This window comes from Leptonychotes weddellii, chromosome 6 (genome assembly GCF_054177405.1).
Source record: "Leptonychotes weddellii isolate Sample4059 chromosome 6, ASM5417740v2, whole genome shotgun sequence".
Lineage (NCBI taxonomy): Eukaryota > Metazoa > Chordata > Mammalia > Carnivora > Phocidae > Leptonychotes > Leptonychotes weddellii.
The window spans coordinates 20,445,241-20,460,159 of record NC_138374.1 but is presented as its reverse complement, the minus strand read 5'-3'; the positions used below and the strand labels follow the sequence as shown (position 1 = coordinate 20,460,159).

General features: G+C 42.5%; 1 protein-coding gene across 1 annotated transcript in view; it reads right to left on the bottom strand.

Moving 5' to 3' along the window:
* The window catches only part of SORCS1 (sortilin related VPS10 domain containing receptor 1), a 107,988-nt gene that overhangs the window by 65,618 nt on the left and 27,451 nt on the right, over window positions 1-14,919 (bottom strand). The window contains exons 7-11 of the mRNA XM_081823576.1: window positions 14,302-14,393; window positions 12,845-12,952; window positions 11,010-11,127; window positions 8,838-8,968; window positions 5,337-5,450 (exon numbers count right to left, since the gene is read on the bottom strand). Of these exons, the coding sequence (XP_081679702.1) occupies window positions 5,337-5,450; window positions 8,838-8,968; window positions 11,010-11,127; window positions 12,845-12,952; window positions 14,302-14,393 (563 nt within the window). The remainder of the gene's footprint in view (window positions 1-5,336; window positions 5,451-8,837; window positions 8,969-11,009; window positions 11,128-12,844; window positions 12,953-14,301; window positions 14,394-14,919) is intronic.

The following is a 14,919-nucleotide window of genomic DNA, read 5'->3' as shown; positions in this document are numbered from 1 at the left end:
GATGCCCACAGATGGCTAAAGCTGACAGGGGAGAGACTGAGGGTGCACGGTGGCTCCTTAGTCTATCGTCGACTTCCAGGCACTGGCATCAGGTGACTCTTTCAGCCTGAAGTGACCTTCCTTACTTTACTTTGGGAAATCCCACTCAGCTTTCCCTTATAGAATCCACTGGCATTTGTATTTTAAAGGAGGATGGCAGTTAATACAAATGAATCTGTAATGTGTGGGACTCCTGGCAGTCTGTGAGCCAGAAGCTAGTGTTTTAATCCTTCTGGGGAAATATTTGGCGTGCCTGGATCCTCAGGTCTAAGAAGAAAGCAGTTGGCTGGGTGGGATTTGCTTTACAAGTTAGCAGAAGCACTTCTAATTGCCAAAAGAGAATCCAGTTATCTTTGTGTGTTTTTATAACAATTATTATGGTATGAGGATGTTAACTGCAACAATGTTTATAGCAAGTAAAAATAGAAAATAACCCAAATGTCCATGACAGGGGATGACGAAGCAATACCGGTGCTTTAATACTCTCAAATTAAAAGAAATTAGATGGAAGATAGCCCTATATACTCTGTATTACAAAGTTGTTTAAGACATATTTCTGAATGAAAAGCAAAATAGAAAAATAATATATCTAGTAGGAAATGAAATGTAAGAACAACCTCCCAAATTAATTTTGTATAGTTTTCTCAGCATAATTATTGCTGGCAAATGCAAAGTGTCTGGGGGCACCTGGGTGGCTCAGTCGTTAAGCATCTGCCTTCGGCTCAGGTCATGATCCCAGGGTCCTGGGATCGAGCCCCGCATCGGGCTCCCTGCTCGGCGGGAAGCCTGCTTCTCCCTCTCCCACTCCCCCTGCTTGTGTTCCCTCTCTCGCTGTGTCTCTCTCTGTCAAATAAATAAATAAAATCTTAAAAAAAAAATGCGAAGTGTCTGGAAGCATGCATACCAAAGAGATCACAGTTGTGCAGGAAAAGGGGGCAGGATAGGGAGTGATGATCTAAATTGGTTTTTTAAAGATTTATTTATTTGACAGAGAGAGGGAACACAAGCAGGGGGAGTGGGAGAGGGAGAAGCAGACTTCCTGCCAAGCAGGGAGCCCGATGCGGGGCTCGATCCCATGACCCTGGGACCATGACCTGAGCCGAAGGCAGACGCTTAATGACTGAGCCACCCAGGCGCCCCTAAATTGGTTTTTTAAACAGAAAACGTATGTATATATTTCTTTCATAATTAAATATTTTTAAGTGAAAAGCTCAACGTTCAATGGCAGCAGTAGAGTGCTTACAACATTAAAAACTGAGTCTGTGCTCATGAAATGCCACTGAGTCCACACACAGCCAAGGGCTTCTTGGGTGAAGGGCTGGAGGGACATTGCATTCTTTTCCAGTTTCATCTATACTTTACCTCTTGCCAACTTTTGAGTTGTCTACAACACAGCAAATAGGAATTTGATGGGATGAAGTCTTCTTTGAAGATGATTTCAGGCACCTGTACCCGCTAAGGGTCTTCTTGTCCTTAATGCAGAATGTATAGGGAGGCAATATGCCCATTGGTGGGGTTACTATTCATACCCTTCCCCCGACCTTTAGCCCGCAGGGCCCTGTGAGGGTGATCACTCCTCCACCTGTGAGCACCTTGCTTTTGAGAGCAAGGCATTCATCCTCCCTGCTGACGGCTGGAATTTATCTCTCTTCTTTACACAAGCTCACTCACTGCTGTGGATGCTTTTCTGGAAAAAGTCTGAATGGAACAGATGAAACCAGTAGATGTGGTAACTTAACAAAAATTTTTTTGGGTCAGACGCTATCATGTAATACCCACTTATATGAACAACGCTCCGAGAGTGGAGGTGAGCCCTAGGGAATAATCCTATGATTCTGTGATTAATAAACATCACTGCATTGACAAACATTTATCTATCTGAACACTTATTGCTGAATCACATTTTTTTAAAAGATTTTATTTATTTATTCAACAGATAGAGAGAGAGCACAAGTAGGCAGAGTGGCAGGCAGAGGGAGAGGGAGAAACAGGCTCCCCGCTGAGCAGGGAGCCGGACGTGGGGCTCGATCCCAGGACCCCAGGATCATGACCTGAGCCGAAGGCAGCATCTTAACTGACTGAGCCACCCAGGAGCCCCTGCTGAATCACATTTTTAATTGAAATTTTAATTTTATAGGGCATAGATGAAAAAATCCCATTGGATAATTTATTATGATTTAATCATTTCTGATGTTTTATTTTATAGGAGTCAGGGTTTACTTGAATTTCACATACTAAGTTTACCAAAGGAATGGGGAAACTTATTTAAGGGTAGCCTAAAGTGTGTGTGTGTGTGTGTGTGTGTGTGTATTCTCAATATACTGAAGAATGAGGGTCATTGCCTACACTCTGCCTTATTCCAGTGACTTGAGTAGCATGTGGAATAATTTAGACCTCTCTGTATTGGGACCTCCCCTCATCAATACCAAAGAGAAAATGATCTAACTTCCTTGACTGACTGAGTTAGTGAAAAAAAAAAACAAAAACAAACAACAATTCAGAGACTAGCATTAGGGGTTCCCAGTGCCCTTTACAATGTCTAAACATGCTAGTGCATGTAAGTAGTAAAACGCAGTTCTCTGGCGCTCCTTCACCATTAAGTGTACTCATTTCAGCAGCCCCCTTTCTAGTTTCCCACGGTGCTGCATGCTGAAAGCCTCACTGACCCACTGCTGTAAAAATGTCATTTGTATTTTCCTCGGGTTTTATGTTATAGTACAAATAAGTCACAGCTTATTCCTATATTCAAAAGTTCTAGGAATCCGTAACCACAGAGATAAGAACATTTGAGGGTACAAAAGTCTGTGTTGTTTCCCTCCTTTAGAAGAGTAGTATATGCTATTATGGTAATTTTTTCTTAATTAAAAAACTTTTTAGGGGCACCTGGGTGGCTCAGATGGTTGAGCGTCTGCCTTCGGCTCAGGTCGTGATTCCAGGGTCCTGGGATTGAGCCCCACGTTGGGCTCCTGGCTCAGGGGGGAGGCTGCTTCTCCTTCTCCCTCTGCCCCTGCTCATGCTCTCTCTCTCTCTGTATCTCTGTGTCTCAAATGAATAAAATCTTAAAAAAAAAAAAAACTTTTTAAACATTTCAAATACAGAAGCACACAAATGGAAATGTGGATGTCCTCACCTCTGTCCTGCAGCAGGCATGAGAAATGAGAAGAGCAATTTTCAAATGGGACGGGTCTGCTAGTGAGGCGTCCCCCTTCCTCCTACCTCCCTTCCTTAGTTCCTCTCTTTCTCATGTTTTAAGATCAGGATTTTCAAATATACACAAATGAGAGGAAAGAGTATAATAAATACCCCTGCCCTCCATTAATTCACTTTCAAACATTTTCAACACCTGTTTTTTTAACATTTTAAAACAAACGTCATACATCATGTATCTTTAAAAGACAAGGTTTCAGGATGCCTGGGTGGCTCAGTCAGTTAAGCATCTGCCTTTGGCTCAGGTCATGATCCCAGGGTCCTGGGATTGAGCCCCTGTGGTGTCGGGCTCCCTGCTCAGCAGGGAGTCTGCTTCTCCCTCTCCCCCTGCTGCTCTCCCTGCTTGTGCTTTCTCTCTCTCTCTCTCTCTGTCTCTGACAAATAAATAAATAATTAATTAAATAGTAAGTTTTCTTTTTTTTAGTCATCCAAAATACCATTATCACACACAAATATATAACTATATTTAGTTAATACAATAAATATAAATATTTATACTTAGATATAACCTAATATTACCTGTGATAGTTAAGTTTATGTGTCAATTTGACTCGGCCATGTGTGCTCAGGTATTTGGTCAAACATTATTCAGGGTGATTCTGTGAGGGTTGTTTCTGATAAGCTTAGCATTCAAAATAGTAGACAGAGTAAAGCAGATTGCTCTCCCAATGTGGGTGGGCCTTGTCTAATATGTTAAAGGTCTCAACAGAAGAAAATGGCTTACCCTTTCCTGAGCAAGAGGGAATTCTTTTTGCCTGACTGTCTTCAAACTGGAAATTTGCCTTTTTTCCTGCCTTCACACTCATGCTGAAACACTGGCTCCTCCTGGGTTTTGAGCCTTCTGGCCTTTAGACAGAACTATACCATCAGCTCTCCTGGTTCTCATGCCTTCAGACTTGGACTACAAACAAACCATCAGCTCTCCTTGGCGTCCAGCTTGCCAAAGCACTTCGCAGATTTTGGGACTTGGGCTTGCCATTTCCATAATCATGTGATCCAATTCCTTATAATGAATATACACACACACACACATACACACACACACTCACACACACACACATGTATATATAAGATATCTATATATCTATATGATCTCCTATTGGTTCTCTTTCTCTGGGGATCCCTGATTAATACATTACCTAATCACCAGACCATATTCCATTTCTCCAAATGGCTCAAAGATGTCTTTTTACATACTGCTTGAATTTGAATCAAAATAAGTTCTGCAGGGGCGCCTGGGTGGCTCAGTCGTTAAGCGTCTGCCTTCGGCTCAGGTCATGATCCCAGGGTCCTGAGATTGAGCCCCGCATCGGGCTCCCTGCTCAGCGGGAGGCCTGCTTCTCCCTCTCCCACTCCCCCTGCTTGTGTCCCCTCTCTAGCTGTCTCTCTCTCTGTCAAATAAATAAATAAAATCTTTAAAAAAAAATAAATAAGTTCCGCATAATATTTTTAAAGCCTATAAACAGCAACTCCACTTGTGGAAAAGTCACAAAATGTTTTCTCTTTTATGGTATTTCTTAAATAATATTGGATAAGCCCTATAACTCAAAACATTAAACACAAACTTTTAGAATCTGATTCTATATATATAAGGATCAGAATGTATGCCTTAAACATATCAAGACTGGACATAGGAAGAAAATGAAACCCGTTTCAACTAACAGCAGCGTACTCTTGAAAAGTCAATGAGCTTTTTTGTTCATTCTATCTTCCGCATCTATAAAATAGGAAATGCACCTATGAAATATTTATTTGGCCTCCTTCACAGAGATGCAGTGAGCGGGGAAAAGGAGTTCACAGAAATAGTTCTGAAATGAAGTATCAAAAAGTGAAGAAATGTATAGATTATCATCATCATCTTCATCCAAGGAACCAGTTTTGTTTCTTTATTTGCAACTGAAGTCTTATTCTCAGATGAAAATTGCACTATTAATACAAATCTGGGCTGCATTACTAACATGAACAAAACCAAATGCATTGTGCTGTAATGAAAAAGGCCTGGTCTTCGATCAGACGTGGTTCTGTAAGTTTAACACCAGCTGAAAAACAGCAGAGGTTGACCTCTCAAGGTCACCACCTCAGACACTCACCCAGTACTGTTGAGATAACTCTGTCCCAAGCTGCAGTCCTTTGACAGAGAAGATGGATTGAACCAAAATGCTGGCAGACACTGACCATTGCTGTGTCGCTCATACCCATAGTCACTGTGGGGGAAAAAGCCAAGAGAGACCTTTCAGTACGTGGCACAATTACTGAGAACAGTTTCATGGTAGCACACAGCCAACTTCTACTCTAGCCAATGAGTCAAAAAACAAGAATTCACTAAATCAATACCTTTCCAAAAATGCAACTGTTCTTTCCCCTGTGGAATATCTATCAGTTAATTACCCATGACAATATCCTACGAGACCCATTTCCAGAAAAGCTGACGTGAAAGCAACAGAGAAGCCTGTGTAGAGACGGAGGCTCAATGACCAATAATTCCAAGTAAACGGCTTTAAGCTGAGAGAGTAGATTACGTGCTCATGAGGAGAGTCCATGATACTGACGGTGGCTGGGCCCCAAGAAAGCTGCAATTAGAAAGCAGGCAATGGTGGGAGCTCACACCTCAGTGCACACATCACTGAAGCAAACACAGCCACTCGTGGCACGATTTCATTACCGGTGATGTCTTTGGGGTGCTCTTTCAAGACATCTGGATCTACTAAGCACAGCTGAGCCAGGTCTCTCTGTGCACGCTCCATATGCTTCAGAGTCACAGCACAAAAGGAAATGTCCTTCAGGGGTGTCACGGGCATTCCCCCAAGGAAAAGTTTCGTCCCAGTCAGTTAGCATCGTCAGTTGGGACTAACTGGTTTAAATCCCCTCTGTAGTTGGGAAAGAGTCAAAGACTCTATCCTCCGTCCCCTCTCTTTCTTGCCTCCAGGGGCCTCTGCATGGCCTAATACTCTTGGCTTCTGGAGGACGAACTTGGGCACAGAGGATGACAACAAATTGCACCTCCACATGCACAGACAAATCGCAGACAGTAACCAGCAAGCAGTAGTACGAATTGGCCCAACTGTGTAATGGAGGTGAGATGCTGGCACACAAGGGGCAGGAAGGGAGAAACAGGCTTAGCCAAGGGGCCTGTCACCAGGCAGCTGGCACTTAGAATTCTGCACACATCAGCTGCACTTGGTGCTGGTTCAACACAGCATGGATAGGAAGACTTCAGAAATGCTGCCTACAGGACACCCGGCGTTCATTTCAGGGAATTACTTTACAAATGCTGAAGAATGGCAGGCAAGGTCATGTGGGGGACTGTCCGGGGGACAGCCACGCTGAGAGGGAACATTTAGTGACAACTACCTTTTATTACACTGCAGTCAAGTAGAATCACCGAAGCTCTAGCTACTGTAGGTAGAGACTCAACAAGGTCATGGTGAGTCTTCCAAAATATTTTTAGAAATCATGCACTAAATAAAAATCCCATTTGACCAGAAAACCTTATAATGGCCTCATTTATGATTCATTACCCACTTCTCAGAATACATTTCAGTTAGTGGAATGAGTAGCAGATTCCAATCACAAATGAGTACAAGAATTGGGCCAAGACTGTAGGGGAGCGAGAGATAAGGGAAGGGAGAGGTCTAATTGCCTCCCTTACCCATGTTCTTTTCACTCTAGACTAGCTTAAAACTGGAAAAGAAAAACAACACATGACAATGACAACAACAAAAGACCAGCTTATTTTGGAACCTTGTAGAAAAGATGTCCCCCCAAAACAGTATTTTCAGGAAAAATCGGGGAATCAGATGTCTCATCTCACTTTTTCTCTTTGCTTCTCTACCAGCATAAATGTGTACTTTACAAAAGCATGACTATATGGTAAGACTGAAGTTAAATGACTAAGATAAAATGTTAACCTCCTTTACAAACTCTCCTTGAACAGAGGGGATAAAGGAGAAGCAGTCAGAAAGAGGGATGGGATGAAGGACTTTAAAATTCCACGGAAGTTTTCCCTGTGACTGCATTTCAGGGTGTCAATCCTGAAAGGCAGGGCAGGGATAGGATACTTTTATCATTGTTAATAATGGTGCACTGGCTAAAACAGAAGTTACAGCTGGGAAGGCCCCTGCAGAATTCCTTGTGAGCTCCAATGTAACTGAAGTTCTGTTGCCCTCTGGCTGAGCCCAAGAGATACAGCACTGGCTCTTGGCTTGCCTTGTCTACTAACAAGAGGGGAACAGCCTTGGGTTATCAGACTGAGGACTGGTGGCCGATTCTGGCAGGCCTGCATAGGACTATTTATTCAGAGAATGTCTCCAGAGGTCTACCACGAGAGAAGACTTACTTTTTCTAAGCCATATGATGTGTATTGCACACAGTATCTCAGCTCACTCGCTGATATTTTGATGATCAGATAAGTGGTCTGTGATTGCTATACAGGCAGATATCCAATATTAAAAGAATGACTTTGGGGGCGCCTGGGTGGCTCAGTCGTTAAGCGTCTGCCTTCGGCTCAGGTCATGATCACAGGGTCCTGGGATCGAGCCCCGCATCGGGCTCCCTGCTCCGCGGGGAAGCCTGCTTCTCCCTCTCCCACTCCCCCTGCTTGTGTTCCCTCTCTCGCTGTGTCTCTCTCTGTCAAATAAATAAATAAAATCTTTAAAAATAAATAAATAAATAAATAAATAAAAGAATGACTTTGCTTTCTTATGTGGGTCAAGTTTCAATCATTTAACATTGACATATATATTCAGCAATTGCTTTCTCTAAACAAAAACATATACATAAATTTAAAGTAAAAGGAAGAAAACAAGAAAAAAAGGCATTAAATGAGATGGAGATGATGCAAGGAGTTACCACCTACTTATCCTCAATCATTTCCAACCTCACCTGAAGGCCAAACCCCAACCTAGAACGGAGCAAGGGAAGCACTGACCCCACAGGCCAGCTTTCTGCTTACCAAAGGCTTCAGAAAGAATGCTATGGCGCTCAAATGTCTAGTCCTTTCCAGCTTATACTAGCTGAATCCTGCAAGAGGGACAAGTCTTCTGTACTACCAGGTCCACAGAATCACAGATTGCCAATGCCACTGAATCAATCCTCGCACTGAAGTCAAAAAAGTCTTCCACACCTTGCACAAGCAATCATCAGCTAACTAACCACTGACTGAAAACTTCCAGGGACAGCAAATCTACTGCCTTATAAGGTGATTGTTCCACTATGAGGAACCAAGAATCTAGGAAGAGTTTACCTTGAGCACAAATATATTTGCTGTCTAAAAAGTCAACTTATTGTTTTCAGTGTTGTTGTCTGAAGCAACTCAGGGTGGATGTGGTCTCTTTTTTTGTCCTAAGATCTATCAAATATGTGAAGCTAATTATCAGCCATCTTGTGAATCCTCTTTCAGTCCAAAGAAACTCCGAGTTTTTCCATATACACATGCACATAGCTAATAAACCATGTTGTCTTCAAGAGGTAATTTCACAAGAATATGAGGCTTGTGAGAGCATAGGTATATGCTACTATTATTTCAAATCTCAGCTTTCACTAAGACCCATGTGAATTTGATATGACTCCACAGAGTAATAGCACAAGCTTACCAGTCAAAATCGGCCTCTGTGCAGACACAGGGTTCAGATTCCATAGCTCCTGCATATTTTCCTTGCATACACTTACGCTCTGATTTTCGCTTCTTATATATCCTCTTTGCTCCCATGATGCATGCTTCCCCCTATAAGGACAAAAGGATCTCAGACAGTTGGACACATAGCTTGGACCTTCCCTGCTCCACATCAGGGGACTCGGGGAGATATTCCCAAGCCTTAGTGTAATCTGGACACAGGTAGCCTGCTTTGTGCTAATGGCATTTTATTTTGATGTCTAGAACCCTAGTGTAGAATGCAACTGTAAAGACAATTCTAAGAAGCATGGAGGGTGTGTCAAAAAACATCCTTAACTCCTCATGTATTCAGCAAACCTTCGCTTATCAAGGTAGGAGGCACCGTGCTATGAGGGACACACAGTCAACTCAGACTCAGCCTATAACAAATGTATTGCCAACAAATCTATGGTAATTAAGTTCAATTCTTCTATAATAGAAGATTTATGTGCTTGGTCATTTATGAGCATATGAAAGAAGAGTATTGCTAAGAAATATAAAGATCTATTTTGCCTCAATTTATTATGCCTCTGCCCACACAGCTTTATAGCACTGATTTTAATGTCCATCTACCAGACAAGTTGAGAGAACTAAACTCAGTGTTTCTCTACAAAATAAATAAAAGCTTTGAATATCACAGTGCCTGTGGATCCCAAAAGGGAAAATAACAGTGATGTAAATAAGCAATAATTTTATTGTTGAGTCTCCAAAAAGAGTATATGATTCTAGCGGATGCAGCCCCAACTGTCAAACACAGCTTTCTGTCTGAAGGACAGAAAAGAGTTTTGTCTCTTGAACAAATTCACTTTAACCGGCTCCATCACACATACACATCTTTATTAAATATATTCCAGTTGACCCTTGAGCAACGCAGGAGTTAGAGGTACTGACCCTCTCACACAGTCGAAAATCCCATGTATAACTTCTGATTCCCCAAAAACTTAACTACTAATAGCTTACCTCTGACCGGAAGCCTTACTGATAACATAAATAGTCAATGAACACAGATTTTGTATATTATATGTATTGCGTGCTGTATTCTTACAATAAAGTAAGCCAGAGAAAAGAAAATGTCATTAAGAAAATCATAAGGAAGAGAAAATACATTTACAGCACTGGACTGTATTTATTGAAAAAAAAATCTGCATGTACGTGGATCCATGCAGTTCAAACCCACGTTGTTCAAGGGTCCAGTGTACTTAGCTTAGGTTTAGGGGTATGATGTGTCAGTGCCTGAATATGGTGATGGCTACGCAGGGGGAGCCTCTGCTACGTCCTTGGAGGGCCCTGCAGAATGACTTCCACCTTGGGAAATCAAAGGAAAGATGCTTTCAGCTAAGCATTCTGTACAAGCTGATCAGCTGAGGGGCCAGAATGAAGGAAAGTGTCCTATTGGGCGCCTGGGTGGCTCAGTTGGTTAAGCGACTGCCTTCGGCTCAGGTCATGATCCTGGAGTCCCGGGATCGAGTCCCGCATCGGGCTCCCTGCTCAGCAGGGAGTCTGCTCCTCCCTCTGACCCTCCTCCCTCTCCTGCTCTCTCTCAAATAAATAAATAAAAAAAGTAAAAAAAAAAAAAAAAAAAGAAAGTGTCCTATTAATGATTCTGCATCCTCTTACCACGAGTACCTTGGAAGGAGGCAAGAAGCACCGCCTAATCCCAGGGAATCACAGGGTGACAAGGAAGGATTTTACTGGCACCGCTCACTGAGGGTTAATTTTATTATTTTATGTCTCTGTTTGCATTGCTCAATAAAACTGAAGATTCTTTCCTCACCCCTGCCCCTACCCTGCATCCACACGGCATGCTCAGATAAATTGTTTGGATCTGCGTGCTGAGCTGGTATTTCATTTTGAGTCGTAAGTCTGAGCCAAGCACATTTGAATTTTATCTCATTATATCCTAGTATAATAAAAAAAAAGAAATTACTTTACAACAAGCCATAAATGTTGAGTTTGTTCACTGCTGTGGAACACAAAACATGTAAGAAAGCAGTCGATGTAGCTTCTGATGTAGCTGGAGAGGTAAACTGTGGCCGTGCGGACCCCGATTCCCACACCTACATGACCCCCATGCCTTCCACCCAGGACCACACCTCAGCTCGGCGCCTCCTACCTGGCTGTGCAGCTGCCACGGTCTGTAGTCCTCCTCGGCACACCGTCGGTCGAACACGGACTTGTAGTCCACTTTGACCAGCTGCCATTCTGAGCGGTGGCTGAAGTGTCCAAACACGCTACAGAGTCCATAACAAGAAAAATAATCAAAATCGGAGCAACTCCAGTAGCCAGCCTATGCCGGGTGTTGACCACGAGCTTAGCACAGTGCTCAACGCGGTACATTGAGCAGATCACTTAATCCTCAAAACGCATTGACGAGGGGGGTCACTATTATTGGCTCTGTGTCACCCGTGAGTAATTTGAGGCTCAGAGAGTTTCACTAACATGCAAAAAACCAAAGTCAAACCACTAAGAACTGGTCGAGTCAGAACCCAGAACCAGGTAAAGTCTGACGAAAAACCCACTTCTGCATATTGTACCACAAGAACGGCTGACAAGAAAAAAAAAAATTAAGAAAACAATCGCAAGTGCTGTCTTCTATGCCGTGCAGGATTACACTTCTGGGTTCTCTTACTAAGGTCCGTGGTTCTCACGGTTTCTGTCCTATTTCACCTTCCCGCCAGTCCCTGGGGAGAGTGGGCAGCAGGGCCAGGGCCTGGAGTGAGAACTGTGTCCTGCACTCTGCATTCTCTCCTTACTCAGACAAACTCGGGCATCTAATGAGGTGTTTGAATCACCAGTTATAGCCCTCTGTGGAGAAAAGCCATGAAGTAGCCTTTTTCATCTGCGTTCTGCAAATATGAAACCTGAATAAAGACAAATTATGGAACAAATTGCTAATCTGGCTATGTGTTCGGTGGGCAAAAGTGCAGCTATTGGGCATACTGAATTTTTGTTGATCTTTTCTATCATTAAAAGAAGGGAAGAAAAAATTAGAAAAAGTATCCACTATTCACTATGACTTTTAAATTTTCATTGATGACAGGGTTGACTACTTTAAAACCTTCCCTCTGTTTTCCATGTCCAATTTTCCAGGGGAAGAAAAAAAAACCCTCACAGTTTCATGTTTCAAATTCCAAGTTCATGTTTTGAAACCCTTAAGTTTCAAACTCATTAATCAAGTCTTTCACAAATTAATGATCATCACTCTCCAGACAAGAATGAGTGCAAATACAATTTCACAAGAACAGATTGTTCTCCCGGTTTTTCTAATATAGCCTCACAAGTGGGTTAGGTAAAGAGCCAGGGAAAAAGAAAATCCTTTGTGGGGTTTATGATCAAGCTCAGTGTTCTGCCTTAAAGTGAAATCATTCTTATACGCCTGTGATTTTCTGTAATATTGAGTTTATTATTAAAGTTTTAAATTTATAGTTTCATTTTCTATTGAAATAATCATTTCTAATTTCCCTAGGCCCATTCAGTATAGGAAGAAATAAGTTGTGCCCTTTTGCTGCCAGCCCTCAGTGTGGGTGTCCTAATTAGTAAAGAGCCAAGAAAATGGCCACCCACATTTTTCTTTCCCCTTTGCTGGGAAACCATGAAGTCAGATGTAATAACCTTGCTGGCAATTTCATATTTAACAGTAGCAAAGTGGTTAGGATTTGCTAAAAACAACATGTTTCTGGGGGCACCTGTGTGGCTCAGTCCATTAGGTGTCCGGATCTTGGTTTCGACTCAGGTGGAGATCTCAGGGTTGTGAGATCAAGCCCCACCTGGAGCTCCGTGCATGGCACAGAGTCTGCTTGAGATTCTCTGCCTCTGCCTCTGCCCCTCCCCCTGCTCATGCTCTCTCGCTCTCTCAAATAAATGAATAAATTCCTTAAAAAGAAAACAAAATACAACATGTTTCTGGATTTATATTAAGATTAGAATACATCATACTTTTCCACTTACGTCATGATTAGAGTCTCCTCCCCAGGCTCACCCAGAACCCCATCCACAAAAAGTGGAATAGATGTGAAACTGTATTTGCTCCAAGATCTCCCTTCATCAAAACTCAACCTAATAAAAGAAAAAATAGCAGGCATCAGATCTCAAAAGAAAAAAAAAAAAATCCTTTCAGAGGAAAGATACTATCAGCCAAGAGAGAATACATTTTAAAAGTACCCAGGGCGCTGTCAAAGTGAGCCTTTTATATGAATAACTATTCTTAATTACATCAGAAGGTAGAAATACAGTTAGCCAAGCGATCTGGGACCCAGATGTGTTATAACAGCCATAAGGGAAGAACTGCATGAAATGGGAATAATAATAAGTCTTTGATAGAATTTTTTTTTAATTTGGATATTTTATTAGATCTTAGATCTCAATGTGACCCTCTCCAAAACCTCACTGCAATCTAGCAGCAAGGCTTACTGGTGATTCTGAAGAGCAATGGCCTCATTGGACCTACTTAGATGGACTTGAACCAGCTGCCTCTAAGTGAGCAAATCCTGAGCGGCTTCCCTCCTACCCTGTTATGAATCCTAGCTGACTCATTGAAAAAGGGGGTACAAAAGGACTGGCTCTTGAGAGTAAGAGAGATCTGCAACTCTGCTGGTCACACAGGATGTTTCCCTCACTCTGCCTTTCTCTGTGGATGTCATCCCCCAAACTAAGCTTCCGTTTCTCTTATTTTGGCAGCTTTCCCATAGGTCTCCAAAGTAACTAGCACCAGAGGCAAAATCACGCTTTTGGTTTTGAACAAGCTTGCCTGTGGAGAGAGGCCCTTTCAAAAACACAGATGAAGGAGTCTACTGGAAAGCATTCTGGAAGTTAGGCCTTGCACATCCATCTGTGTGAGACCTACAGGTAGAGTTGCAGATTTTCACACACCCCGTGCCCCCCTCCGCCCCGCCCAAAGGAAGCGAAGGAAGTAGGATCAGGGGAAAGGAGACAGAAAGAAACAGTGCCCTGAACTGCTGATCTCTGTGCAGAACACACATAACGAATACACGTTAAGCTACTCTTAACTTCTCCCCATTGTACCTGACACGCCACTGTACCTGGGAGTGTGCTGAAGGAATAAGGAAGGTACTGGAGAGGGTACTGACATATTTGAAAACCATCATGCAACTCCTCTCTCAGGGGCAGAATTGATCTCAATCTTTCTCTCTCTCTCTCTCTTTCTCTCTCTCTCTCTCTCTCTCCCTCTCCCTCTCCCCTTCCTTCCTCCCTTCCCTTCTTCTATCTCCTTTCCTCCTTCTTTTGTGAAACTCCAGGCAATAATCTTATTTTAATAGAGCAAAGGTATAAATTATGCTCTAGTAGACGTTGATGTTTTACTACAAACCCAGTCCCCATCTGACAGCCTGACCCCTCAACTGCGCTTAGCGGTATGGAGCCATCTGGTCCATGACTCATGCTTTTACCAGAGATGTCGAATCGGGAGAGACGTGTGCTTCATAGCAACCAGGACTCCACCCTGATCCAGATACAAAATACTGTGCTCTTCTTCAAAGATCTGCAAGAGGGAAACACATCCACATGGACACACATCTACACCCACACATGCCCAGAGTTCAGAGAATTAGTCTTCATCTGAGGAGATAAATCCCTCCCATGATAGAACAGGGTTTCCCAAAAATCTTTGGAAAGATAGTTATAAACAATGCTTCCCAAGGTGGGCCGCACATATCATTGGAGTTAGATAAAATGATTATAGGTGTGCCACAAAAGAAATCTGAAGAATTAATAGTTACATATTCATGTTTATATTCCCATCTTTTTGCGGTAAGTTCTGTTGATTCCCACTGATGACGATGTCAGAATCCTGGGTAACCATCCTATTGTGTAACATCTTTAGAAGGAAGAAACCTTAGAGATACTTTACTCCACATTCTCATTTTGACAGGTTTAGAGAGATGTGACATGCCTAAGGCCATGTGTAGAGTGACTCACGGGGCTGGGACTGTCCAGAGGTAATTATTTCAGTTTCCAAGTATTACAGAGGAAAGCTGTTCTTGTTCAATTCATAGATTCTCTATCAA